The 26,877-nt window shown below is 38.7% G+C and overlaps 5 protein-coding genes across 5 annotated transcripts; 1 reads left to right on the top strand and 4 right to left on the bottom strand.

Annotated features, from left to right (window-relative positions):
• Positions 1-498: 498 nt before the first annotated feature.
• MONOS_4469 (uncharacterized protein) lies at positions 499-1,910 on the bottom strand (the record flags this gene model as incomplete). The annotated part of the gene is made up of 5 exons (XM_067874543.1): positions 499-547; positions 633-808; positions 869-945; positions 1,117-1,163; positions 1,252-1,910. 5 exons carry the CDS (start codon positions 1,908-1,910, stop codon positions 499-501), a joined length of 1,008 nt encoding a protein of 335 aa, XP_067719097.1.
• Positions 1,911-2,535: 625 nt separating this feature from the next.
• MONOS_4470 (Rabl2, Ras superfamily GTPase) lies at positions 2,536-4,159 on the top strand (the record flags this gene model as incomplete). The annotated part of the gene is made up of 7 exons (XM_067874545.1): positions 2,536-2,726; positions 2,868-2,991; positions 3,065-3,103; positions 3,148-3,259; positions 3,313-3,410; positions 3,548-3,643; positions 3,727-4,159. The coding sequence occupies 7 exons, from the start codon at positions 2,536-2,538 to the stop codon at positions 4,057-4,059; spliced, it is 993 nt and encodes a 330-aa protein (XP_067719096.1). The 3' UTR covers positions 4,060-4,159.
• An 893-nt stretch (positions 4,160-5,052) lies between these two features.
• Positions 5,053-8,574, bottom strand: MONOS_4471 (uncharacterized protein; the record flags this gene model as incomplete). Its single annotated transcript, XM_067874546.1, has 1 exon — positions 5,053-8,574. The coding sequence occupies one exon, from the start codon at positions 8,572-8,574 to the stop codon at positions 5,053-5,055; it is 3,522 nt and encodes a 1,173-aa protein (XP_067719095.1).
• Positions 8,575-8,595: 21 nt separating this feature from the next.
• On the bottom strand, positions 8,596-17,188 carry MONOS_4472 (uncharacterized protein; the record flags this gene model as incomplete). Its single annotated transcript, XM_067874547.1, has 2 exons — positions 8,596-14,006; positions 14,056-17,188. 2 exons carry the CDS (start codon positions 17,186-17,188, stop codon positions 8,596-8,598), a joined length of 8,544 nt encoding a protein of 2,847 aa, XP_067719094.1.
• Positions 17,189-19,428: 2,240 nt separating this feature from the next.
• Positions 19,429-26,714, bottom strand: MONOS_4473 (uncharacterized protein; the record flags this gene model as incomplete). Its single annotated transcript, XM_067874548.1, has 13 exons — positions 19,429-19,947; positions 19,990-20,238; positions 21,254-21,335; positions 21,595-24,355; positions 24,447-24,509; positions 24,678-24,809; positions 24,939-25,263; positions 25,372-25,665; positions 25,827-25,908; positions 25,961-26,101; positions 26,168-26,196; positions 26,330-26,410; positions 26,652-26,714. The coding sequence occupies 13 exons, from the start codon at positions 26,712-26,714 to the stop codon at positions 19,429-19,431; spliced, it is 4,821 nt and encodes a 1,606-aa protein (XP_067719093.1).
• Positions 26,715-26,877: the final 163 nt, after the last annotated feature.

The following is a 26,877-nucleotide window of genomic DNA, read 5'->3' as shown; positions in this document are numbered from 1 at the left end:
GTTTTTTTTCATTTGAAAATTCTCCCTTCCTTTTTTCTTGTTCAAAAAGTTCCATTGATTCTTTAAACAGAGGCAAGAGGTTGATAGATATTGCTTTACTATTTGCAAACGCTTGCCAAACTTCTCTATCTTTCGTGTCACTCCTAAGATACGCCAATATTTCTTTCAGCGTTCTTTGAATACGGACATAAGGAGAAGTTACATCTTCAAGGCGTATCGGACGAGAACCTCGATTCAATTCTCCGATTAACTGAAATAATTCAGCGGATAGCCTTCCTTTCCCGGACATTTATTCGATAACTGCACTTTATCCACGAAAGAAAAAGGTTTCAAGTTTAAATAGTGATCTACCCTTTACATATTTCATTAAATGAGGTTTTTTTATTTGATGTTTTGATTTTTAAAACGATAATATAATAATAAGCAAAGATTTACAAAAATAATACAAAATGATCCGTTGATAACATAAACTCGCGTTTATAAGTCTTTATTCAGATTTTATTTGTCTATCGGGTAGTTGTGCAAAGTATCCTGAATTGTAGTTACCCTAGAGTAAAATAATTTAAATGAATAAAGTTTTTCAGATGAAAATGTTATAAAAATCTTTATAAAACATAAAATGAATTGCGTACCAAGTTTTGAAACTGTCTTCGTTTACAGCATGGATGAAATATGAAGAATGCATTGCATTTGGAGTGGCAAGATAAAACACAAATGGAATGGAATGAGAAGCACATTGTTCTGGTAATGGCAAAGGCAATGATCCTCCTCTCAAAGGAATTACTCGAACAAGTGTAGGAGAAATAATCTAAAGAAGATTATTGTAACAATTTAAATTACTTTGAAATTATCTTCTTAAAATACAAACCTCATCAAGCGGGAAATAAATCAAACGCGTTTGGGTCAAAATTGCCCAGCGTGGACGGAATTCTCTGAAGAATTGCCCTGAAAATAAAATACGTAGTCAGAAATTAAAACGCACGAATAAATAAAATAAAAATAAAAAATTAAAAATCGTTGATCAAAATGGGTGTCAAAATGATGATATGAATGAAATGCAAATTTACAAACATCATAAAAATATAAAGGTATTTTTTTGAAATGTTGAGTGCATACGTTTGAAATACAATAAACCTTCGTGAAGAGGAACTTCATTGCACACACTAAAAATGCAATTAAATGGAAAAGTCGTCAACAACATTGAACAAAAAATCAATTAGGTCTCAGAAAATAACATTTTTTCAGTCAAACCGCTTCACTTCGCGCCTCACTGCATCGATGACATCAATCATTCGTTTCAGCTCTTTTCTGTTTTCTGCTTCTGAATTTGTCGAAGAAAGCAGCTGAACAACCTCAGTCTGAATCGAAGGAATCGAACACATTGAAAATGTCTGCTTATTTGCAGAATCATTGTCGGCTGAAGAAAGACAAGACCTTTCTGCTACTAATGGAGAAGAATTAGTCATTGAAGGAGAAGAAGATGACGACGACGATGAATACTCCGATGATTCTGAAGATTCTGGACATTCTAAAGAAGAAGAAGAAGAAGAAGATTCCGATGGAACAGCTGATGAAATAGTTAAAGGAGGAGAGGAAGACGAAGAACAAGGTGAAGAAGAACAAGGAGATTGAATGGAAGTGCGAGAAGTATCCGACACTGAATCTGACGCAGATGCTGTTGACAACGGCAAAGAAGATGAGGATGGGGAATTTGGAGATTCTGGCGTTGATACAGAAGCAGGCGAGGAAGATGAAGATGATTCACTCATCTGCCCATCTGCTTCAGTTGTTGATTGATCAAATGTGAAAGGTGAGCGTGGAATACTAACTCCATTTTCTGGAGACGGTGGAGGCGTAGAACAAGAAAAGTCAGTTGCACAAAGTGGAGGACGTGTTAGACACGATTCCATTTCATCAGCAGATGAATTTCCATTGTTAAAATTGTTCGTGTCTGATTCTGTTTGAACTTCTTCATGTAAATTTGAAGGTTGTTCCGCAAAAGAAGATTGGTTGGTAGCATGTGCAACGTTTTCTTCAAACCTGATATTCTCTTCAAAAGCATTATTTCTCTTGAAAAAAAAATTTATCTCAAACCATTGATAATGTGATGTAAAAGAGTTAATGTACTTTGTTTTGCTTCAGAAAACAATCTTTTTGAGAGCTCGCGTGTGTAGAGTTTTTGGAATGTGGTTTGATGACAGAAATGAGAAAAAATGCAATCATCTTGTAACAAAACAGCTTTTAAATGATTCGAGTTTCGTGAAACAACATCCTGATCTATTAACATTAAACAGTAAGTTTTAAAAAGCATAAATATTTTGCACACGTTTCAAATGAGCCGTGAATTCAAAAACGATTGAGCGAAGTTGTTGAGTTTTTTTCTTGTGCGTTGTTGGTCTTTCTGATTTTTTAAGCAAAGAGGATATAATCAAACGGAATGAATTGAGGTCCGACATGGTGATATTTCAATTATAAAATACATTTGCTTCGCAAAACTAGGATTAAAACATTTCGCAAATAATTAATTAAAGTATTATGGAAAAAGTGATATTATTTAGGTTAAGATCAATAAACTTTTTGAGTTTATTTAACTTACAGCAACCTATGTCGGATGAGAGTAATGACGAACATATTTCAGCTAGTGGATCAGCAATAAAGGTTATAATTCTTGGAGATTCCGCAGTTGGTAAGACAAAATTGATGGAAAGATTTCTTCTTGACAAATTGTGTGAAATTAATGATGATTAGCAAATTGTTATATCTTTTTGATTATTTTACATTCTGTTATTTAACTTTTGCACATTTATAAATGCATGAAACAAATATACTTCTGCATATTGAAATTTTATAAATATTTTATGATAAAGTCATAAGCAACAACTTTCAACTTATGCCCTAACAATTTTTCCTTACACTGCACATTTGCAGGATGTTGGAGAAGTGAAAGTGGAGTTTTGGGATACAGCTGGTCAAGATATTTTTGAAGAAATAGTATACAACATTTAAATATTTAAAATGATTAAAAACGAAATTTATGTTTTAAATCTAAAATTCGCGATTTTAGCATCAAAGCTATTATTATGGAGCACATTCGTGCATATTGGTTTGCAATATAATTTGTTTTGAGATGATTTAAACTTGTTTTAGTGTTTTGATGTTACAAGAAAAATTACCTACACAAACATGCAAAAATGGTGGGATGAACTCCAAAAATACAGTCCAAATATTCCATCTGTTGTAGTTGCAAATAAAATTGATGGTTTAACTTGAGCTTTTGAAAATCATAGAATCATAATTTTTATTTTCTTTAAGTTGATCCTTCTGCAACAACAAAGGAATTTGCATTCGCCAAAAAGCATGGACTTCCGTTGTATTACTGTTCAGCATCCACTGGAGTGAATGTCGTAAAGGTATGTGCTATTTACAAAAACGAGATAATTAACACAAATAACGATGTTTTTTTCTTTCACAACAATTTGACGTATTTTTCTGCTTTATATAATTCAAATGGATTTATGTGTGCTTATGTTGGAATATGATTTCGCAGCTATTTACTGATGCCATTAATCTGGGATACAGAACGATGAAAAACCCGACTGATCCTTTTATGGGTGAGCTCATGAGACTTCTCGAAGAAAATAGAGTTTGTCATTACTAATATTATTAATACTCTATCCTACTAATTCGAATTTTTTTAATGTTATCATCATTTCATACAATTTCTAGTCTGCCAATCCCGATTTGCTGCCTCGACCAGCTCCATCGCCTCAGACATACAGCATTTCCATGTCACCTTCATTTCCATCCACACCCACACCCACAAATTCAATCGACTCTGCTGATTCATCCACATTTACATCCTCATCTTCAACTCCATCTGAGTCATCCACTTTTTCTTCTGAGTTTCAGAAGACTTCAGAAGCACAAAAGCATCCAATCACAGCATCCATATCTCAATCAACCAGAAGTTCCCTGCCTTCATCAGCATCGCCTGATAATACTTCGACAGTTAGACAAGCACCTCCTCCTCCGCCTCCTCCTCCAAAAAAGAAATATTAATTGTGAATAATTAAAGAAATAACTTTTTGTTTTACAATTTTTGATTATATATATTATTTCCACTTATTTGTCTTTTTTGAAATATTAAAAGCGAATAAAAATTTATAAATAAGTATTTGAGGCAAATTTTTTGAATTTTGAAAAATTCAACGATTTGTTACAAATTTTTTCTGAAATCAAATCACAATAAATATGACATAAAAATACAGAATATTCCGAAAAATAAGTAAAATTGGGAAAAATAAAAGTGAAAACGGAGTGAAACAAAATTCATAAAGAAAAAAATTTCGTCCCACATCATTTCGGAAATAATTTAATTCAAATGCAAATAACAAAATCAATCGAAATGAAAAAACATATATAAATGCATAAATAAATATATGTATTAACATAAACATTTATAAAAACAAAATAACAAGAAAGTTTCTTTATAACAAAATACGAAGTTTAAAAACATATTTAATTGTGAGATAAATATTTGAAATCAAATGATATTTTGAATACATACAAAAGCTTGTGCAACAAAACAAAATACTCCACATTTCACTCAAATGATCCTTTTGCCTAAAGCTCTTAAAACATATTCTTTTTTATCGTTTATTGCATCCATCAATCACAACACTCTCTCATTGAAAAAGTATTTTCACTAAAAAAAATATTAACATTACTTGAAAAAGAAAATTCAATCATTTCGCAATTTCATCAAACTCTTCATTGAATCCAACGCTCCTTTTCAAAATCTATCACCATTTTATTGAAGTTAACTGCCTCAAATTTTCAACAAATAAAACAGAAAAAGACAAAATTTTCAATAATTTTACCCGATGAACACAAATGCATATTTCAATCCATTCTTGTCCTGTCTATGATCCGCAATGAATAATGATTGTCTTTTTTTCTTCCACCTGCTTTGCATTTAAATATTCAATCTTTCAGAAGCAGATTCACAATTTGTTTTGAATTCCTTTTCTGGATATTTCCTCATCTGCTTCTTTAAAAATATTCCACAAGACTCTCGCAGCTTGAGATGTTATCTTTGCTCTCCTCATATAGCACTGCATCCGTCATCGTCATCACCGCTGCTTCTCCTGGGAAATGCCCAAACAATTCCCGCTTCACCCACATCAATGTCACCCTTTCCCCACGTTCTGCCCTCCAGCATCCCTTCACCATCTCATGCATCCCACTTGCCTCACTCTCCCCTCCACACGGTCTTTCCCCATTCACTATCTTCTGTCCTGCCACCTCCGCCTCATACTCCCCAAACGGAACTTTGAGTGTCAGACACTCCCACAACATCATCCCAATCGAGAACACAACCGTTTTCTTCGTCGCATTATTCTTTGTGCCATTCAACAGCTCTGGTGCCTTCCACCTCAAACACTCATTCCTGTTATCCTCTTCATCTTCAAACGCTGATGATGGCAGAGAATCTCGGTTATCATCATCACTTGAGGATGTAACAACAGTTGATGAAGAGATGGAAGAAGTGTCTGAACCTGAAGAAGAGCAGTCGGAGAGAATTGCAACACAAATAACCATATGTTCAGAGAATAGGACAATGAGTGGACTCAGATTGGCCAGCGATTGAAGCGGGTTTTCCATCTCATCAAATGAATGGAGTGCGAGATTAGCCACCCAGAACAGGATTTGGGATGCTGTCTGCTCCCTCTCTTGCAGAGTACCAATCGCCATTTCCTTTGTCTTATTCATCCCATGCAACAACATGAACAAAGAATCCCTCAAGTCCACAATCAATTTTTCGTGAGGCGATGAACAGGCAATTGCATCGACAAGATTCGACATCGACGAGGTGGTTGGACACGGATCCTCTCCACGAACAAATGTTGAATCTGAATCAGTCGTTGAAGTGGTTGAGGTGGATGAGATGGATGGTGAAGGAGTACGCTTCCTTGAAATATCATCTTCTTCAACCTTCTCCAGAACCCATTGAGGGATCTTGTCTGAGTCTCTTCCCAGGATGTATTCAGTCGATCCACTCTCAGATAGAAGATGTTCTGATGACTCTGAATGTTCCAGTGTCTTATCATACATCCTCTTCTTCATCCTCTCCTCATTCTTCTTCTCTGCCTCTCTCTCAGCTCTTCTCCATTGTGCCTCAGGTGACATTTCCATCGTCACCATCTCAAATGCCTTCGGATCCTTTCTGATGTTATCATTCACTATCTCTCTCAGGTCTTTGTTCTCATCCTTTGCCTTCTTCCATCTAATTGTCACAGCAATGGAAACAATAAGTGCAATCAAAAACAAAACAACAAATATAATTGCAATTATAAAAGCCCATGATTTTCCTTCGTTTTTTCCTTCAACAATCCTTTCATCTCTATTTGCCTTGGGCTCACTTCTGTTCTTAAGAATGAAAGATTGCGTTGACGAAGGAGAATCTGCCTTTCCAAGCAAGATGCACGCTGACACCTCTGCTTCCTCTGCAGCTGATTTCACCACATTTGATGGAATCCTTCCAACTGCACTGCTCTCATTTCCATGCTCATCTGAACAAAACGTGTATCTGTCAATCACATCCACATCTCCCACTTTCGATGTTATCTTAAATGACAAGTTGCACGGCAGAAGCAGAGACCCAGTGAATGTCAGCTTCATCTCTCCTTCATCTTCCTCACTTGACACACTCTCCAATACAGGAATAAACAAAGGTGACGATCTCTCTGAAGCAATCCCTTCAAAACTGCACCCATCATCCAACATCCAGAGTGATGTGTTTGGCAAAACTCCATCTCCTCCTTTCAAACTCAAAATATTCAATGTTCCACAATCCGAACATATGATGTTTCTTCTCAATGATGTATATCCTTCAATTGATGGATTGTTATTCAAAAACTCTCCTTTCTCAATATTCGCAATTCCTCCACTCATTGTTATTCCACCTTCTGATGAATTGGAAATTGTTGTATCCTTCATCAACACCTCACAATTATCAACACTGACAATGGAGCCATTCCACATGCAGATGTCTGCATCTTCCTTGAAACCATTCTCCTTTTCACTTGCAGTTGTGCTTTCCAGAAATGAACACGAATCAATCTTCACATTTCCACACTTCACCAGAGTCACAACACTCCCCTTCTCATTCTCCACGGATCTCCGTCTAATCTTGCATGACTCCATCTGAACTGACGAAACTGATGAACAACTCACTCCCGCCTCACAAGTTCCTTCTTCATCCTTTATCGATATCGAGCTGTTCCTCACAGCCAGATTCCCCTTGCATTGCCTCACAACATAATTCCTGCATTCCATTTCTGTGAAATCGCAAGATGAAATTGTGAATGAACTGTGCTCAATTTCAAATATTGCTTCAGAAAATGACAGCCCACAAATACTGCATCCACCGATGAATCCTTCTCCTGTTGTTATATGGATTAAGCAGAATGGAACAACACACAATATTGCCGAAGCTTCCAACACTCCAAAGACACAATTTTCCACACTCACACTGTCATTCACAACAGATATAAACGCAGAGTACCCATTCGAGATCTCTTCTCCATATTCAAATCTCACCAATGACAGAACCACATGCTCTGTAACCTCAATCACACACTCCCTTGTCTGCTCCATCCCATTCACCACCTCCACTCTTGCTGTGCTCTTTGATCGCGATTCAAGAGTCATGTTCTTCAGATTCACTTCTCCCTCTATCACTGATACCTCATCAACAAGCATCACACTCATCAACTCATTCGTCAGATGCTGCACTCCATATCCCACACTCACACACGGCAATTTTGCTGTTCCACACTGTCGAGCATCCTTCCCTTTTTTTTCCTCCAACAAAGACACCACAATCATGTCGCTCTCATATATCGTGATGAAATCCATCAGATCCGTGTCCAGCACATGGTCTGTCGTGTCGCATCCGAAGATCGCATTCCTTCTCGAGTAATCGCTCTCTCTCAGAGAGAATCTGAACTGAGTCTCATTGATCTGCTGACTGATGTTCACACACCGCACATATATATCATTCCCCACCCCAGCCGTGTTCCCCTTCAACACCATCCTCTCAAACACAAAGTCCAGCTTCCCTCCTAAATCTGTTCCAATATACACCCCTCCTCCTCTCCCCTGATTCGAACAGCTGCACCTCATCATTGTTGTGTCTCTCACTCTCAGCGCTCCTCCATCCCTCAGCCACACAAACATCACTCCCCCACCCATGCTTGCTTCTGCCTTGCAATCAACAAATTCGCATCCACTCACTTCCACATTCACCCCATTTACATTCTCCTCTCCTGCTCCTCCTCCTGTTGCACCAACACGGATAACGCTTCCTCCATTGTCTCCTCTCGATATCATGCTCAACGAAGATTCATTCAATTCCAGTTTGCCTCTTTCGTTTGCTCTGCCCAACCCATCAGCAATCTCAAACAGACACCCTCTCCTTATCTCTGTTGCAAGAAGGCTCAACCCTTCGCACTTACATTGGCACTCTTCAAAAATCACAAATACACTCTTTTCGATCACCGATGCTTCCATTTCCAAACTTTCCACATTCAATTATCCCTTCCTCATCTCCGCAAAACTGCATCCAGCCGCCTCACCGTTCACATCCCTCATCTCAACTCCACACTTCTTTACTTCTAATCTCCCTTCCTCGTTCACAATCACATAGTTTGACAAACTGTCAAATTGCGCTCTTATCACAAAGTGAATCAATTCCACTTCCAATCTTTCTCTGTTCACAAAATACGCTCCTGTCCTGCCACTCTGTTTTCCGACAATTATCATTTTCCCTTTCAATTGTTCTCCTGCATCACTTCCATATGATCCAATCCTGAGCATTAAAACATCATATTCGTCAGCAACTGTTGTTTCTCCACAAATAACAATCTCCATCCCACTTTCATTTCTCTCAATATTACTCATCCCGCTCCAGAATGACTGGCATGGTTCAGCCTCACTTCCACAGCGCTTCACATCTGCTCCACTCGATGACACATGGATCGCACTGCTCTTGTACAACACCAAGAAACGCAGCAGATCTGTATCGACAAACTGATCATCACTCCCCATAAACTCCTTTCCATTGGTGCTCATTTGCTCATAGCTAAACAGAAACGAATGCTCTGTTACTGAACTGTTCAAACACGAACTCACAACAAAAACGTTTTCTCCTGCAAACGCCTTGTTCTTCTCAAATATCATGTTTTCAAGCACAAATGGCTCATCAGCTGTTGATTTCGCGCAGTCCACATACATTCCTCCTCCCTTTCCTTTCTCTATTGAACATCCACATCCTATCAATTTCGTCTTCTTTACGATGAGCTGATCATTTGAACCAAAATTCACTTTTATTGCTCCTCCACGTTTGCTATTTGGTGTTTCCATCGACTCAAATGTGCATCCATCGATGGTTGCGGTTGACAAAAATACGAGTGGAGGTGTGCTAAATAAAAAGTTTCCAAATGTGCAGTTCTCTATCCCAACCATCCCTCCTTTTGCTTCAATCAAGCAATACCCAATTGCTAAATTTGCATTCACGGATTCAACACACTGGAATGAACAGTTTGTGAAACTAAACTCTGCAAAGGATTCTGCATTTGGATCCAGTAAAACCAAGCAGAATCTCTCTGGTGCAAATGCCGAGGGAATAACAAATGAAATGCCGCTGAAAGAAACATCTGCTGATGCCAAAAATACTTCATCTCCCTTGGCTGTCTCCAGATCTGCCTCAAAGTGGATAACACAGTTTTTTTCATCGCTTGACGAAACGATTCTCAGCAAAGACACACAAAACGTGTCGCGGACACTCATTGTCCCCTCAAGTACCATCTGCTTCATCCCTGAAGCTGACCAATTCACATGCTGAAACCCAGACCAGAAAGTGTTGCATGGCATCTCTGCTCTTCCACACCCTACAATATCAATGCCTGTCTGACTACACACGGCAACTGTTTCTGAGCAATACTCAAATAAAAACATTCCAAGATCCACCACATGCCCGTCAAATGCTCCCTTCTCGGTTCCTTCCATAAACGCAATCTGCCTCCCATCTGCATCAAACATCTCAATCTGCAGCCTCTCCTTTTTCATTGACTTGTTCAGCTCTTCGCACTCCACAAACGCATCTCTTCCTGCAAATGCCATGTTCTCTCCAAATTCGAGACCAGACAGTTCTATGTCACTCTCTACATCTTCCTTCAACCTCAGATAAATTCCTCCTCCTCTTCCACATCTTTCATCCACAAAGCACCTTTTAAATCCTGCATTCTTTATTGCAACTCTCCTGCTCCCCACAACCTCACAGTGAAGGCATGCTCCATCTCCTGAATCAGATGAGCATCCTTCAAATTTTGTTCCTTCCAAAATTTCCACAGTAGATGCGTTTCTTGCCTCTATCATCCCTCCGCTCCCCATTTCACATCTTGTTATCGTTGTTCTATTCACGCACACGCTTGCTCCTTCTTCGCACAAAATCATACTGTTCTCTTCACCCTTCACATCTTCTACGAAACATCCCACCATCACCACACTTCCCGATGTTATCTTGCACAGTCCTCCTCTTCCAACAAACTCAATCGCTCCCACAGTCGAGTTCTCTATCTGCACACTGCTCCCTCCCCCACAAACAATCCACCTCGAACACTCAGCTTGAGTTCCATTCTTGCTCCCAAATTCACATCCCACGATCCACACTCTCCCCACATTTCCCACAATCACATCATTGTATTTTCCTCCACTTCCATGCAATGTGAACATAATGTTCTGGAAAGTCAACCACGTTGACTGTGTTCCAGATTTAAGCACCACACGCCCTGCTTCTTCAACAATAAGCTCAGATTTCAACTCTTCCCCTCGAATAGTCAACTTTGCATCTGCTCTCTCAATCAAGCTCACAAGTTTCGCCTTGTTCTGGACGTGCAGGATTGTTTTCGCATCTCCCAGCTTCCCATATCCATATCCCAGTTCGTTGCAGGGGTTCACACTCGATCCGCATCCATCAACCTCTCTTCCCAATTCTTCATCCACATAAATAATATCCTCATCAAGCGGAAACAGAAATCTCAACAGAGTCATGTTCATCCGTTCATCCCCTGGATCCACTACCCACTTTCGTCTCTCCTCTTCTTCCTTTGATGCGCTCCCGCTCCACAACAGAGGATCAACCATTTCTCTCGGTGATGGACAAACAAGATACACATCCTTCCCATATTGTGCATCGTTCTCTTCAAGCATCAATCCCTTCATCGAATATTTCAGATCCTTGCCTTCCAGTGTCAGATGCACCCCTCCTCCATTTCCTTCAAGTGCTGGAACCTTGCTCTCACGCACCTCGTTTGAGTCAAACACAAACTCTCCTCCTTTTTCCACAACCATCTTCACGCTTCCTCCCCCAGATCCAGATGAAGAGCATCCCATCGTCTTGAGTTCACATCCCTTCATCTCCACTCTTTGCCAGCTTCCAACCACTCCAGCCACCCCTCCTCCATCTCCACCCTCTCTCTTGACTCTACTCATGTTGCACCCTGTCATCACCAATCCACTTCCTCTTTCCAAGCTCATTCCACAATGGTTTTCAAACGTAGCCTCCTTCACAGAAGAGTTCATCACTTCCACTTTCGCACCACCTTTTATCACCACCAGCCCTCCCACACCTTTCATCTTTATTTCTTCCATCACAAGCCCATTCACATTTCCAAGAACCTCTGCTCCACTCATCTCGATCACTCCTGCCCCAGTAAACTCAGTCCTTCTCATCACCATCCCTCTTACTTTCACACTCCCTCCCATACTCTTCACCATCCAATATCTGCATCCCTGTCCAGAAGCCTCCATCTTTATCTCCATCTCTTCAAGCGTCAGAGATGCTGACTTGCTCAAAAACAAGCACTCCCTCGATAAAGGCTCAAACACCGATGGAAGCACGAGAGTCATCTTTTCCAGCTGCACATTGCCCTGAATTTCAATCAGCCCACTTCCTTCTCCACCGCCTCCTCCTTCAACTCTCACTTCGCCTCCCTCATTTTGAGCACAAATCTCAAAACTTTGTCCATCAAGCACAATCCGGTCTCTGAAACTGAACGTATTCTGCAGTAATACATTCGCCTTCTCGCCTCTGAACCGCCATTCCCCCATATATCCAATTGTCTTGCATGCAAACCACTCATACCCGCACATCGGATAATCAATCCCACTTTCTCCTCCCACATATCCCTTCCCTTCCAACGTAGCCACAAACGCTGCCAATGGAATATACACTGATTCTTCCTCATCATATCCAACAAACTCATTCAACATCTCCTTTTCAAATGGTATCTCCACATTCAACTTTGATTTCTCAATATCACTCCACAACTTGTATCCCTTAACAAAAATGTTTTTCCCACAATAAGCATCACAACTCTCAAGCACTATCTCTGAAAAAGAAACTGGAAATCCTCTTCCACACTCAACATATATCCCTCCTCCTTTCCCAAAACCTGTTGTCTCTGCCTTGCATCCATCAATCATGCACCTCATCATTTCAACCCATCCTGATCCCTCGACAACAAACTTCATTGCCCCTCCTTCACCACTCCCCTCAGACACAACATCAGAAATGTTGCATTCTTCCATCTCAAAGCCAACTCCTATCCTCGATCCAAAAAGTGCTGCACAATCATTTGCAGGTATTGTCACACTCGTAAATGAGCTGTTTCTGATATCAATAGACCGACTATTTCCTCTCTCTTCATCTGCATCCAAGGCAATTAAGCTCACGCTGAATAACGACTGAGATGATTTCATACCTTCAATCCTCACCCAATTCAAGCTCAGCACTTTCCCTTCAGCACAGATCAAATAATACCCAATCTTTTCCGTCTCTCCACTTTTCATTCCCATCAAGCAGTTCTCAATCCTCAACTCTCCTCCCGCAGTCCATGAATGGAAGGCAGCACTCATCTCATTCCCAAGTTGAGCAGGCAACTTAATATCCAGCTTGCAAATTCTTGTCACTCTCTGAGATCTCATCATCTTCCCGCTCACCCTTTCCACAGCACCAATCACATCCATCTCTGCTCTCCTTTCACCTTCTCCCCGAATATCCACATCGCTCAGATCAATTTCCCTTCCCATTGTTACACCCCCTTTCACAACCACTTGTTTCTCTTCCTTTGATTCCAGCCTCACCAGACAATAATCAGCACTCTTGCACGGATACTCATCAAACCCGCACACTGCAATATCCTTTCCTCTCTCCCCTGATACATATATCTTCGATCCCACCTCTTTGAAATACAAGATCAGTGGGATACTTTCGCTCCTGTCAGATCCATTGAATCCTCGAATCGAATCCAAATCCATCCCTTCCATTTCTGCTGCAAACGGAAGCGTGCTGTTTCTCATGCTCACCATCAGATTTGGTGACACAACAAACAAATCATTTCCTTCCTTCGCAGTATTCGGATTCTCTCCTATGAACTGTGGTGCTGCAACCACAAAGGGAGCACTCGCTTCCACAACGTCCAGATACATTCCTCCTCCATACCCCCTTTTCTCTCCACTCGGTGCTCTGCACCCCTTCAATGTGCAAGATCCAACTTCCACCTTTCTTGTTGCAGTAAGCCTCCCCCAGATTCCTCCTCCTCCTGCTCCATCCTCCTCAACAGCACTCTCCTCAAATTCACTTTCTGAAACAACAACAGCTGTCTCTCTTGTGCTCTGACCATCCTCTACACAAACACTCCCTCCGCTTCCGCTTGTGCGGCTCACCCTCGTAAATGTGCAGTTCTTTATATTCACATCAGCCCCATCTCCACACCTCACAACACTCCAGTCTCTCATCCTTATCTGCTCAAACACCGAGTCATTCACTTTCAAACAGCAACTTCCATCATCGCTGCTCTTGCTCTCGCTCTTGCTTCTACTCCCTCCTCCAGCAACCAGCGTAGATGCTTCCCCAAATTCAATTGCTGATATCCCCATCTCTGATATTTCCACATTCCCTCCAACCACTTTCACAAAGCTCAGCCCAACCACACCAACGCTTCCCTTCATCCCACACTTGCTCATACTCAGAACCCCACTTCGACACACCACCACTGCCTGATACACCCCTATTCCATCCCCCACCCGCACACTCAAATCCCCAATCCATGCTTTCACACTCGTCTCCACAACTCCTTCCTGCTCCCCACTTCCACTGCTCCACACTTCCACTGCTCCACACTTCCACTTGTGCTTCTGGTTCGCTTCCTGTGATGTTCCATTCGTAGCTGTTCACACTCAGCTCCTCACTCAAAACAAACAGTGAGTGGATCTTGATGAATCGATTCTTCTCAGGAAACCACACGTTTATCGCCTGTTTTATCGATGAGCATGGTACCTCCTCAAATCCACACCTGCTGAAATCCACTCCATCTTCTCCCCCAACATGCCCAAAACTATTTGTGTTTGTCCACAGAAACACCACAAGCGGAACACTCGCTCCCTCAACCATTATCGAGCTCTCTCGCCCTCTCAGCTCTTCCAAATCAGATTGCACAAGATCAAACCCAATCGAATTTCTGTTGATCAGCCCACTCAGCTGCTCTGCATTCACAAACAAGCTTTTCCCTTTTGCTGCTATGCATCCAACGAACTGGACCCTCTTCAACACAAACGAATCTACCCCATCCCCAACATTAATATAAACCCCTCCTCCACATCCACCTTTCCCTGTACTCTCATTCACCATTGTCTCACACTCCCTCATCCTCACTCCCTTGCTCACATCACTTGTATTCCCCATCCCAAACAATCCTCCTCTCTCCAATTCCACCCAAATACCTCCCCCATTTCCTCCGTAGCTCTTGCATTTGTCAAATGAAATGTTGTTCAGCGACAGCTCCTCTCCGCCCTTCACACTCACCTCAAGCACTGCACCATCCCCAATTGTCCGAGTAATCGAATGAAATTTGACTGATTCAACAGATATCACTGATGGTGATGAAAATGATATCAGTTGCTTTGTGCTCCTGAAATTACTGAATCTGACAAAGCGGAAAGTTGCCAAACCATGTTCCACAACAATCATCGATTTTGTAAATGGGACGGAATCCTCCTCTTTCGAGCACACCTCGCAATCGCTCAGCTCCATTTTTCCATTTCCACTCATCGCAGTAACTGACGAGCTAGGGTCTGACTCTGAACTCGAGTGGACAATTGCGAAATGTTCAATCGCCAAAGTTCCTGTTGTCACTTCAAACAGCGCCTTTCCATTGCCTGTTCCACAAGAGGTTAGCGTTGATATTTCCACATTCCCTCCATTCATGTTCACATTCATGTTAAGCACAGGAAGACAATCATGTGAATATGCCCCCTCACTCACAATCAGCCACTGACCATCCTTTCTCTGAAGCACTCCTTTTCCAATCGACTGGCAAGGAATCACTTCACATCCACAACCACTCCGACTGTCATCTCCAAGCACCGATGAAACATGCACAAAAAGATTTTCAATAGGTGGATTTGGAAGCCATTCGGTGTGATTGACTCGTCCAATCATCACCCGAATTGATTGTGTGCTCAATGAAAACGATGATATAAAAGAATCCTTCACAACTTTGTTGTTATAAAAAGTATCATTCCACGATCCAATATCGCATCCCCCATCCTCCATATCAACCGTGTTGTTATCAAACGTGCAGAAACGGATCCAAACAAATCCTTTTGTAAAACCTTCCACTCCCCAGACAAACGACAAAGTTCCACAATAATTGCTGGATACGCATGAAGAAAATCTGCATTCAGATAATATTGCTGTGTTATTTCCAACATATACACCAGCGCCAGCACCATAACCACTTGCAATGCATTCTCGAATTAGATTGTTGCTAAATATTGAATTGTTCGTATCAAAAAATAGAAAAATGCCTGAATAATGCATGCTACTGCATCCAATAATTTTACAATTTTGAATGAATTTATCTCCTTTCGCCTCGACATCAAGAGCACCACTTGCATATATTGATGAGCAATTTGTGTAATTACATCCTCTGGACTTGTGATAACCATTTCCTTCATGGTGCACTGCTCCGCCATATATATTTTCATCAATATTCGAACTGATATTTCTAAATACACATTTGTCAATTACTAATGTTGCTGTTTTCTCTGCATATATAGCCAAACATGGTTCGATTTTGCTTGTCATATCAGAAAAAACGATAGACGAAGCAACAACATCGCCAGACGAATAAGAGTTTCTTGATCCGTTCACTGGTGTGTGTGTTATTGTGCAATGCTCAAATGACGAATTCTTCATTGTCAATGTTTCTTCTGTGGTAACAATCACTGTTCCATATTGCGGATTGTTGCATCCAACGAATTCACTGTTGTCAACTTCACTTTTCACCCATTTCATCTGGCTGTGGGAAAGTGAAGATTTTCTTTTTTGTTTCACACATTGAGACACATTCATGAAACAGCATTCATGAATGTTGACGTTCCCCGCCAAGCCCTGAACTAAGCACGATGAAGAAGAAGCAATGCTTATCTGCCTCAATGTGCTCTTTACAAAAGACACTTTAAGAGTGCTTTCATCTCCATCTTGTGCATTGTCCACAAATGCTTGGATTGGTCGAGAAAGGCCAGTTGGCAAAGCACTTATATTTTCAAAATAGATTTCTCCGCTTCTTGCTAAAAATGCTGATTCTTCAGATTGCGAGTCAAAATCGATCAAATCCGATTTCATTTTTAGAACTGAATTTCCACTCATCTCAATCATCCCATTCCATGTTCTCTGCACAAATAGCACATTGCATTCCTCTAATGTCGAATTAATCACCACAAAATGTGAATTCAAAATACTGCGTTCAATCACCCCTTCGCGTACAAAATAGTCAATCATTGCGTTGATTCCATTCTTTAGGTTTGCCTTTTCAACAATTTCTTGATTTTTGTTACCACCATCATCTTTTCCTCTCTGTTTCTGATAATTCGTGATATCAGACTTGCAATTGTATTTTCTATCAATGTATCTGTCTTTTTCTTTTAATGAATCTGTTTTCAACTCCTCATTTAATAATAAATCCTCATTTTCTTTTGAAACAATTTCTGCATCCTTTTCACGCATAAGCAGCACAGCAATAGCAAATGAAATCAAATGGCATCGACCAAGCATCATCATTTCTTTGAGCAGTCAAAAAACAATGAATAAAATGGAAATCAAATAAAAATGAAAGATCTACTCAGCCATAATAATAGTCATTCAAACCATTATAATATTCGACGCACTTTTCTCAAAAATCGTAATTCGCAGATAAATCGATAATGTCGAGGATAACGAGGTTAACTTATGGCTGATGGGAATATACTCTTCAATTTCTATGAATCTTTGTTTTATAATGGCATCAAAAGTTTCTCAAATTCGCATGAAAGGTGCTTTGAACATAACAATTCTGCTATCGATTGGATAATACTTTTGACGAAGATGACGGAGTGGATGATCTCGAAAGAAAATGAAGGCAATCTGATAATCAGAAGGGTTAATGGATTTTAGATGTTGCCCGTCTTCCAATTGTGCTTGATTATTTGAACTGGAGATTTCTCGCTCATTTGCAAGTAAAAGTGGCACGTGCTTCAATTGACTCTTAAAAATGTTTCAATCTTACGTTTTGCTCTGAAGCGAAGCCAGACCAGAATTCAGGTGGAAATCATGCTTTTTTGAGAACAAAGCATTTTTTAAGGCATAAAGGGTACAAACGACTTCACGTTTTTTGGAAATTCCCAATTCATGACATGCTGCGCAAAATCATTGGAGCAGAAACATTTGGAGCAATATTCAGAAAAGAGAGCCTTTGAACGTGAGCAGAGGCTTCAAAGAAGCAAATCTATTGAATGAAGTTTTTATTTGAAAAGCACTTTGAATGCAAAGGATCTCCGATGGCAAACGTTGATTGATTATCTACATGAGGAGTATCGTGAACGTGCGGGAGTATACTGCTGCACGCGGATCATTTATCAGGGTTTTTTGCTTTTGTTTTTCCTAAAAAATTAAGATTTTCAAGTTTATTTGCAGGTGTAGCATCTGATGAGCTTAAGCTTCGTCGTTTGCCGTATTTCGGGGAAATTGTGTTCAGGTGGAAAAGCTCTGTGCCAGTTGAGCAAATGGATGCATTCTAAGTAATCACAAGAAAGATAGCAAAGCATCAACTGCCTGAAGGAGTAATGGATTTGCACCAATTGTGTTTGACTGTTTTACAAAGTATTTGCATAATTCTGTTGGTGTGCCATTTTTATAAAAGCACTAGAATGTCTTTGATATGTCTTTGTTGGCTCGGCAGAAGGATTGATGAATTAGAAAATGGAACTGCAAAAAGTCTGCTGATAACACGAAAGATAAAAGCTGATATGGGGATTTTGTGCAAACAAAAGTGGATCGAAATTGAGAAAAATCACTTTTTCTTTCACGATAATATGCATCTAAGCTTATTTGGATACAATTTACTCGCTCATTTTTTTTAACCAGTGACAAATGTTGTACGTACAAGTGGAAAAGTTTATAAAACAATACTCAGTGATATTTTATTATTTCATCATGAAATAAAAGCTTTGTTATTAATAGTATTTTTCTAAAATGGAAATGTTAATTCATCTTTTTATTGGAACTTTTTCCTTCATTGGAACAAAATTTTTTTGCAATGAAAAAAAGGTAAAAACACATCAAAAAAATACAAAACTCGAATCAATTACTCTTCTAACTTTTCTTTATCCATTTTCACGTTCAAAGGGTTCAAATTCATCACTTGTTTCATCGTCATCATTCGTCACTTTTCTGAATCTTCTTTTAACTTATTTCTCCAAAGGCAATTCTTTTTCTTCAATTTTCTTTTCTTTTTCTTCAAGTTCTTCAATTTTCATCTTGTGTTTTTCATGATATTCATCCCATTCATCAAGAAGCTTTTCTTTTGTTATTTCTTTTCCGAAGAAGTTGAAACAATGTGAATGAGAAGGAATGGAGTATTGAGAAAACTGAGGAAGTTTCATCAACACAGACCCAGATCCATTTCTGAGGATTCTGCAGTTAATAAAGGCTTTTTTGATAACGGATGGGGTGAATGCTGTGAAAAGGGCTTGTGGAAACTCATCAGCGATGGCTGTTCTTTTTGAAGATGAGAAGGTGGATGTTGGAGAGCTGTAATTGTTTGATAGCTCCAACTTCAACACTGCAAATTAACATCTGCCAAGTGGTTGTGATTTGAGCATCGCGTGTGGAACGAAGGCGATGACGTTTATTTCAGCTTCATTGAACTGTCTCCATATCGTTTGATCCGCCCATGATGAGTGCAAGTCCAGGAGAGAAATGCAACGATGAGATTCTTTTGAAATTCGTTTGCTTATATCAACGATGGTAGAAAGAAGAACTGTTTAGGCGGATTTTTTGAATGATGTTTTGTCCATCCAGCCGTTTGTGTTTGGCCAAATGTCAAGAGACGGAGTTATCAGTGTTGTCTGTTCTTTCGGAAGAGTTGCGCTGGGCCACAGCACGATGGAGGGAAGCGAGAAGCCATCAGCAGCGATTCCAGCAACGAGAGTTGGATTCGGCATCCGTTCGGCAGTCTTTTTGAATCCAGCTTGCTCATCTGCGGGATGAACAACAACACCGCGTGAAGAAATTGGGATGCGAATCGAAGATTCATCGATATTGAAGATTAATTCCTCTGGATATTTATTTTCTTCGTGTAATGCTTGCAATTCCGTATACCACGGCTTTAGGACTTTCTGACAAGATGCTGCAAGTCTGTTAATATCAACTTGCTTTGGCAGCGAAGACTTCAATTCCGGATGGCGCTTTATGAAGGCGTAAACTGTCTTTAGAGTAACTATCTTTTTTATCTTTTCTTCATTTTCTCCTTCTTCTTCACTATCGTTAATGATGTTTTCCATCTTAATACCAATTAATATACAATTCAAATATCAATTGCAAACCAGATCACGCACTTTTCGTAACGTGTGGCTTGTCCCAGATCGAGATTCTATTGTAACTTCTTCCAAGAATTGCTTTTCTTTTTCACCGCAAATAATTGGTGGGTGCCCAACTTTTGCAATAGGCCTGCCGTTTTTTATTGCTTTAACAGCGTGCTCCAAAGATTTTTTGCTGATTCCACAGTATTTTACCCTGTCGACAAACCTGACAACATTGTCATTAACAATGTGTGCTTCCTTTCCAATCTTGAACTATATTTTCTGTAATGCAATGAAGACATTGCTTCCTTCAGCCGCTTCTGCTCCGCTTCAGCTTTCTTTTACACTGTAAATTTCATATATATATTACGGAAAAGTTTTTTTTTTTTATTTTTATTTTTTTATTTTTATTTTTTATTTATTTATTTATTTATTTATTTATTTATTTATTTATTTATTTATTCTCATTGAAGAATTTTTGATTAATATTCAAATTTTTGAATGAATATGAAAGATTTTCAAACCTTTGTACAATCCAATTTTTCATAAAACTTCAATGGTAGGATTTGAACACACATATCTCCCACACATGTTAACTCGGGTTTTTTTTTTCAAAATTCAAATATGAGAATGCTTCACATTTGAACACATACCAAAAATATAATTTTAAAATATAATTTGTGGGTCAGATTATTTTTTATTAAAGAATTTAAGTGCCAATAAAGAAATAATTACCAGAAAAAAGATTACCCTGGTATCCATTCAAATCTGTTTCGAATATTGCTTTCGAAGTGCATACGATGCGCTCACATATTGTTGATATTTTCTTTATATTATCGAACAAGATTCAACTTTTTTTTGAAAAAAATATAAACAAATGCAAGTCATTGAAAATCACCTGTTAAAAAAATCAATACAGCATCATAAATCTGATAATAACCCGTTAAAAAAATAGTATTCATTCGTAAAAATGAAATTACCAAAAACGAAATTAAAACCAGTTAAACATTATTTCATCTAAATATCATGTTAACTGTCAAACACCCGAATAAAAGGAATACAAAGAGTCAAAAATACTATTCAAATATCTACTAATAATTCTACATACGTTCAGAAAAGATTTGAAGGAAGCAAAGAAAAGACATAAACAATCGGTAGTTCGTGAGGGCACAGATGGTTTGTCAACTGGATAATTCATCAGCGAAATTAACAGGAAAAAAATATTATTTTTAAGTTTATTCGAAAATTATATCAAATATAATGATAAAAACAAATAAGAATAACAAACGATTGGCCCTACATCTACACTTAGTTGAGATAAAAGAGAAATTGCTTCAGTTGTCATCACAGGTCCACTTGAACGAGCCGCACTAAAATTGACACAAAGAGAAGAATGAGCAAATATTGAATAGCGGGAGAAAGATAAAATGATTAGATACAAATTGTTGGAGAATAAAGACATTCAAAAAAAGACAAGAAAAATAGTTCAAAAAAAAAAAAAATCACAAATATTTCTGAATAATTTTAAAGTTATGCTGTGCATAAATCCTTTAACATTAAAAAGATTGCTTTCAATAAAGAATTCATTGGCAGATTTCATGACAAATACTCTTTATTTAAAAGGCATACCGTTTAATCTCCTTCTTTAACAAATCAAAATCGATATCTGGTTCAACTCTTCGTGCATTCTTGCCTTCCTCTCTTGTGCCACGTGAACTTTCTTGTCCTGTCTTTTCATCTTTTTGCTCAGAATTCCCCAAATTCAAGCAATTTGCATCATTTTCCTTGTCTGCATTCTCAAACGAAGAATTCTCCTGTTGTCTATTTTGATTGCCAGAATCACATTGTTCTTGCTTTCTTTTTTGAATATCAGCAATTCTTTTATCAAACAGAAGTCTTTCTTTGCATCGGAAGGGGTTGAAAAAGAACAATGAATGAAAACTTGTTTGTTCTGTTGGCTGAGTCAAAGGAACAGAATCAGGAGAAGTTGATGAAGATGACAATGGGGAGGAAGTTAATGGGGAAGAAGAAGAAGAAGAAGAAGAAGAAGAAGAAGAAGAAGAAGCAGAGGAAGAAGAAGCAGATGATATACTTTTTGAAGATAGATTGAAATTTTGAGATGTGACAAGAGAGACTGAGGTAACTGATTTGCTAGGCAAGTCAAATGGAAGGCATTCTTGCTGTGTTGGTGGCGGAGTGGACAAGTTCTCTGATCCATTTTCAGTTCCATCCGAAGACGAAGCTGAAGATGAAGCAGAAGAAGAAGCAGAAGGCTGAGCAAAAGTCGCAGCAGGAGCAGACAAAGCAACTGGCTGAGATGCACCTCCAGCAGAATGAGTGGCAGAATCAAAGAAAAACAGCGGAAGCCGAATGGAGTTGTGGAGCACGCTTCCAACAAGGCGAAAGGGAGAAGAGCTGTTCAGAGTGCTTGTGGGATGCTGTGCGGGTGGAGGGGAGTTACACGAGGGAGACACAGAAATGTCTGATCGGATGGGCGACAGAAGAGCAGAGGAGGACGGCTGCTGATGCTGCTGCTGATGTTGCTGTTGCTGAGAAACAGGAATGGATGCAGATTGAGAGCTCAATTGAGAGAAATACGATTGGAAGGCCTTTTCATTCTCAGTCATGATCAGCTGGAAGGGCGGCTCATGTCCACAAAACGATGCCACTTTGTCCCATCGCATGCTCTTCTGCTTGTACATCGCTGAAACATCATCTTCCTTCTTCAGATCTCTGAACAATCGCCCCAATGACATTGAAAACCCTTCTTTCCCTATGCTCTTTGATGACACAAAGCGAGATTCAATGTGAGATTCTGACGTTTTTGATGTTTTTTGCTCTTTCACTTGCCCTTTTTGTGTTTGAGAGAAACTCACTGCACTTTCCTGAGACTGTTTCAAAGGCGAAAAGGAATAGTTCTTGAAAAATGGTTGGGTTGTTTGGTTTTCTGCTATTCCTGGAGAAAAAGCTAATGAAATTCCACTCTCATTCGAAGGGGAGAGAGGAGAAGAAACCGAATTGCCAGAAATAGAAGAAGAAGAAGAAGAAGAACGAAACAGACTGCGATGAGAAAGAGGAGATGTTTGCGATTTCAAAGCAGAAGATGAAGATGACGACGATGTGGAGGAGGTGGACAAGGATAAGGACGAAGATGAAGAGGAAGAAGAAAAGAAAGGAGAAGAAGATGAAGAAGATGAAGAAGATGATGTTCGTGATATGAGTCTATGTGGTGTGTGTGGTGTGTGTGGTGAGTGGTTAAGTGCTGTATACAAAACTGAAGTGGGTGACTTTTTCTGAGGAGATGTTATTTGTTCTTCTGTGAAATGTGGAGTATCATTGAGAATCGTTCTTTTAAGCCTGCAATATCCTTCTCCCTCTTCTTCTTCACGCTCTTTTCTGTCTTTTTTGATGGCCTTTCTCAAATCACTGCTGAACTCTTCATTTCGAACGTCTCTTTCATCCGCCATTCCAACAGAAATATCTACTCCTTTTCTGTTTATCCTTCCATTCTCTTCATTTAATCTTCCACTGAAGAATTCCATGCTTCCTCTCTTTTCATTTCTGCTGTTGTTTGACAAGACATCTGTGCCACCCAACTCATTCAGCATCCTCCCCACATTCATCAGCTGCCCCTTCTCTCTCATTCTTCCTCCTCCGCTTTCTTCACCCGGATCATCGTCAAATTCAATCCTCATCCTTTTTTTGCCCTCTCTTCCGCGTGAACTTCTCTTGGCTGTCCCAAACATCTGCGTCACATCAACATTATCCTCCTCATCAAACCCTTCAATCGGTACATCAAACACATTAATATGCTCGTTTATCCGCCTTCTTTCTTCTTCAATCGAATTCAATGAAACTCTGGTCTCTCTCTTGTCATTCTGGATGCCTTCACTTTGCGTTTGTTTGTTCTGTTCATCTGATTGATTGCTTTCTTCATCTTTCGCTTCTTCTCTCGACATCTTCACATATTTGAAGCAGTTCGTCTTGTCTTTCATCTCGTCCCCTGGAAACAGAGGGAAAGGCGCATCACAAAAGGAGTCCACAGAAATTGCTTGTTCTTCGCTTTTGTCTCCGTCTTCACTCGCCTTCTTCTTTTTTCTGTGTTCCAAGAAGTAATTGAAAGACATGCTGAATAAGATGTCTTCATCTGAATCTTCGCTGTTTTCGTCTTTTCTTTTCGCTTTCTCCAAATTTACTGAACTTCTACTTATTTCTGGGCTTCCTTCTTTCACTGCTTCATTTTTGTTGGTATTTCCTTCTTCATCGTTTGCATTCTCTTCGTCATCATGTTCTACACTTCCTAAACAAGAAGAAAGACGTGATACAATTACTCTTATAACCTCTCTTTCGTCATTCATTTGGACTGTGCACTTGCCTGGTGATGCATTCACTTCAATCCATTCAAAAATATGATTGATAATGTTATTATTAATAAATAATAGTTTTATAGAAAAAACAGAAATAGTGAAGAATAACCATACAGTTGCATATCTCTGGTGGAAGTGTCACATTCAACACACAAAATGGATATTTTCTGTCAGTGTCTAATAAGGATAATTCATATGCATTTATAACAATCAAATAGAAATTCATGAAAGCATTATATTATTAATGAAATAACAATAAAAAAAAAATCGTATTTATCTGATAAAAAAAAAATGAAAACCGAATCGAAAAGAAAATGCAAATGATTCATTGCCACTCAAACACACCTGGAAAATTGCGCCGAATGAGCCGAACAAAAGAATTGAGAAAAGGCTTCCACACAACAGGCTTTTTGTTGACTGAAATGAACATTCTGTCAGGCAGATTTCGAAATACTGCTGACATGGCATTGCCCGGCTCTGTGATTGGCAGTTAATTTTGAATAAATTTTTGAACCAGAAAATTTATAGGAATATACGTTCAAATGAATCAAAAAAACAACATATTTTCGATATTTATTGACTTTCACTTAAATCAAAAACACAAACTAGCATCGATATTCGGAATGCATCCATCAACCGACCAAGAAAATCCAGACAAAACTTTCTTCGGTTCCAAAGTTGACTGCTGCTGCGACAATGAATATTTCACATTCATCAAAGAAGAGTTGGCTGAAGATATGCCATTTGCCAGAGGATCATAAGCAAATCTGTCAAAAGATGTTTGAACCGAAAAAGAAGAAGGATCGATCGAAGCAGTCTGCTGAGACGATGGCTGGGCAGATGAGAATGCCTCGTTTGCTCCGTCTGAGTGATAAGATATCTTTTGCAGCACTTTTGACACAGAATAGCCAAAAATAGAAGATACGGCATCCTTTTGAATTTATAAATGAACAAATAATCAACGCAAAACAATTGAAAAATTCAACCAGAAAAATGTTCGAAATAATCCATTGAATGAATAAATGTTTGAATAACATACAATCACAGACTGCGATGGTGGCTTTAAAAACGAATATTGTGATAATGTTGATGTTGAAGAAGTAGAAGTAGAAGGAGAAGACGGAGAAGGAGACGGAGAAGGTGAAAGAGAACGTGAAGGGGAAAGAGACCGAGAAGGAGAAGAAGGAGAGGCCGATGAAGATGAAGCCGACGATGAAGACGTTGCAGAGGCCAAAAAAGAGAGCGAAATTCGAAGATGTGGATGCAACAAAGCAGTGTGAGTAACAACTTTGTAGATGGCTGGTGGCACATCTGCTATATGTTCAGTTTGATACTGAGAGAAGAAGAAGCATAAAACAATCAAAAAATGATTTCATTGATTTGGCGTAGGAAAAGAAATAAAAGAAATGAAATGAAAAGAAAAGGCATTTTAAAGATATAATATTAATTAATTAATTTGTTAATTTTTTGCAACTTTTTTATGATAAAACATACTTTTTTTCGAACAGGATATTTTTCGAAAAGATTTCTAACTTCAACAGTCGTTCCTTTTGGATGCGCAATCGGTGTTGGTTCTCTACCCATTTTCAAAAGATTCACATTAAAACAACCGCGTAAAATATTCAAACCCAATTACTGATCCATCTCTTCGATATTCGCAACTCCATCCAACGGATGTCGATGAAGTATTGATTTTTTCTTGTGCCGAAATAATTTTTACAAATCCAATTTCGCAAATAGAACTAAGTGCTTCTCCTCGAAATCCAAAGCTGTTTAAAAGATTAAAAATAGATATATAATTTACTCATTTGAAGAAAACAGCTTAAAATAAATACCTTTTACATTTTGTTATGTCATCAAAATCCTTTTATTAATTAATGAAAAATAAAAGTTATGCGAAGGTTAAATGGTTGTCTGTAAAATAACTGCAAAACTCTAATTTTTGATGTCGTATATCTTTTGCAACATTCAAAAAGATCTTCCTTTCCTATGCCAACCCCATTATCCTTTACACGTATAAGATCTAATCCATTTCCTGAAACCGTGATCTCAATTGAGGTACAACCACTGTCCAAAGCCTTTTTTTAAAAAAATAAAATATCAACAATATTCAAAATTTTAAAGGAGCACACATTTTCAATCAATTCCTTGACAATTTGTGATGGATTTGTTATAAGCTTTTGTTAAAATATATTGTATTCGAAAGTGATTCAAATCGAAACAAAGTAATAAATAATTGTTTTTTTTTAACATCCCAAATACAAACAAATTGCAAAATTTACAACGGTAAATAAAACGCAAAAATAATTATATGCAAACCTGTCCTGATGTAATTTTACTCGCAACTTCTTTACTTAGCTCCTTGATGACTCTAGTTTGCATTTGTTTCCATTATTTTTTATGGGAATAATCATTTTTCTTCAAAAACATAAATTTTTAAAATAAATTTTTAACTCCTTTTTTAATATTTAATATTTATGTTTCATATTTGTTTCTCGATATCTGTTTTTTATTCATTGGAAAATCGGAGATTAATCATTATTTG

Source organism: Monocercomonoides exilis (assembly GCF_001643675.1).
Source record: "Monocercomonoides exilis strain PA203 chromosome Unknown scaffold66-335014, whole genome shotgun sequence".
In the NCBI taxonomy this organism is placed as follows: Eukaryota; Preaxostyla; order Oxymonadida; family Polymastigidae; genus Monocercomonoides; species Monocercomonoides exilis.
Note: the sequence above shows the minus strand (reverse complement) of the source record. Positions and strands in the feature narration are given on the sequence as shown.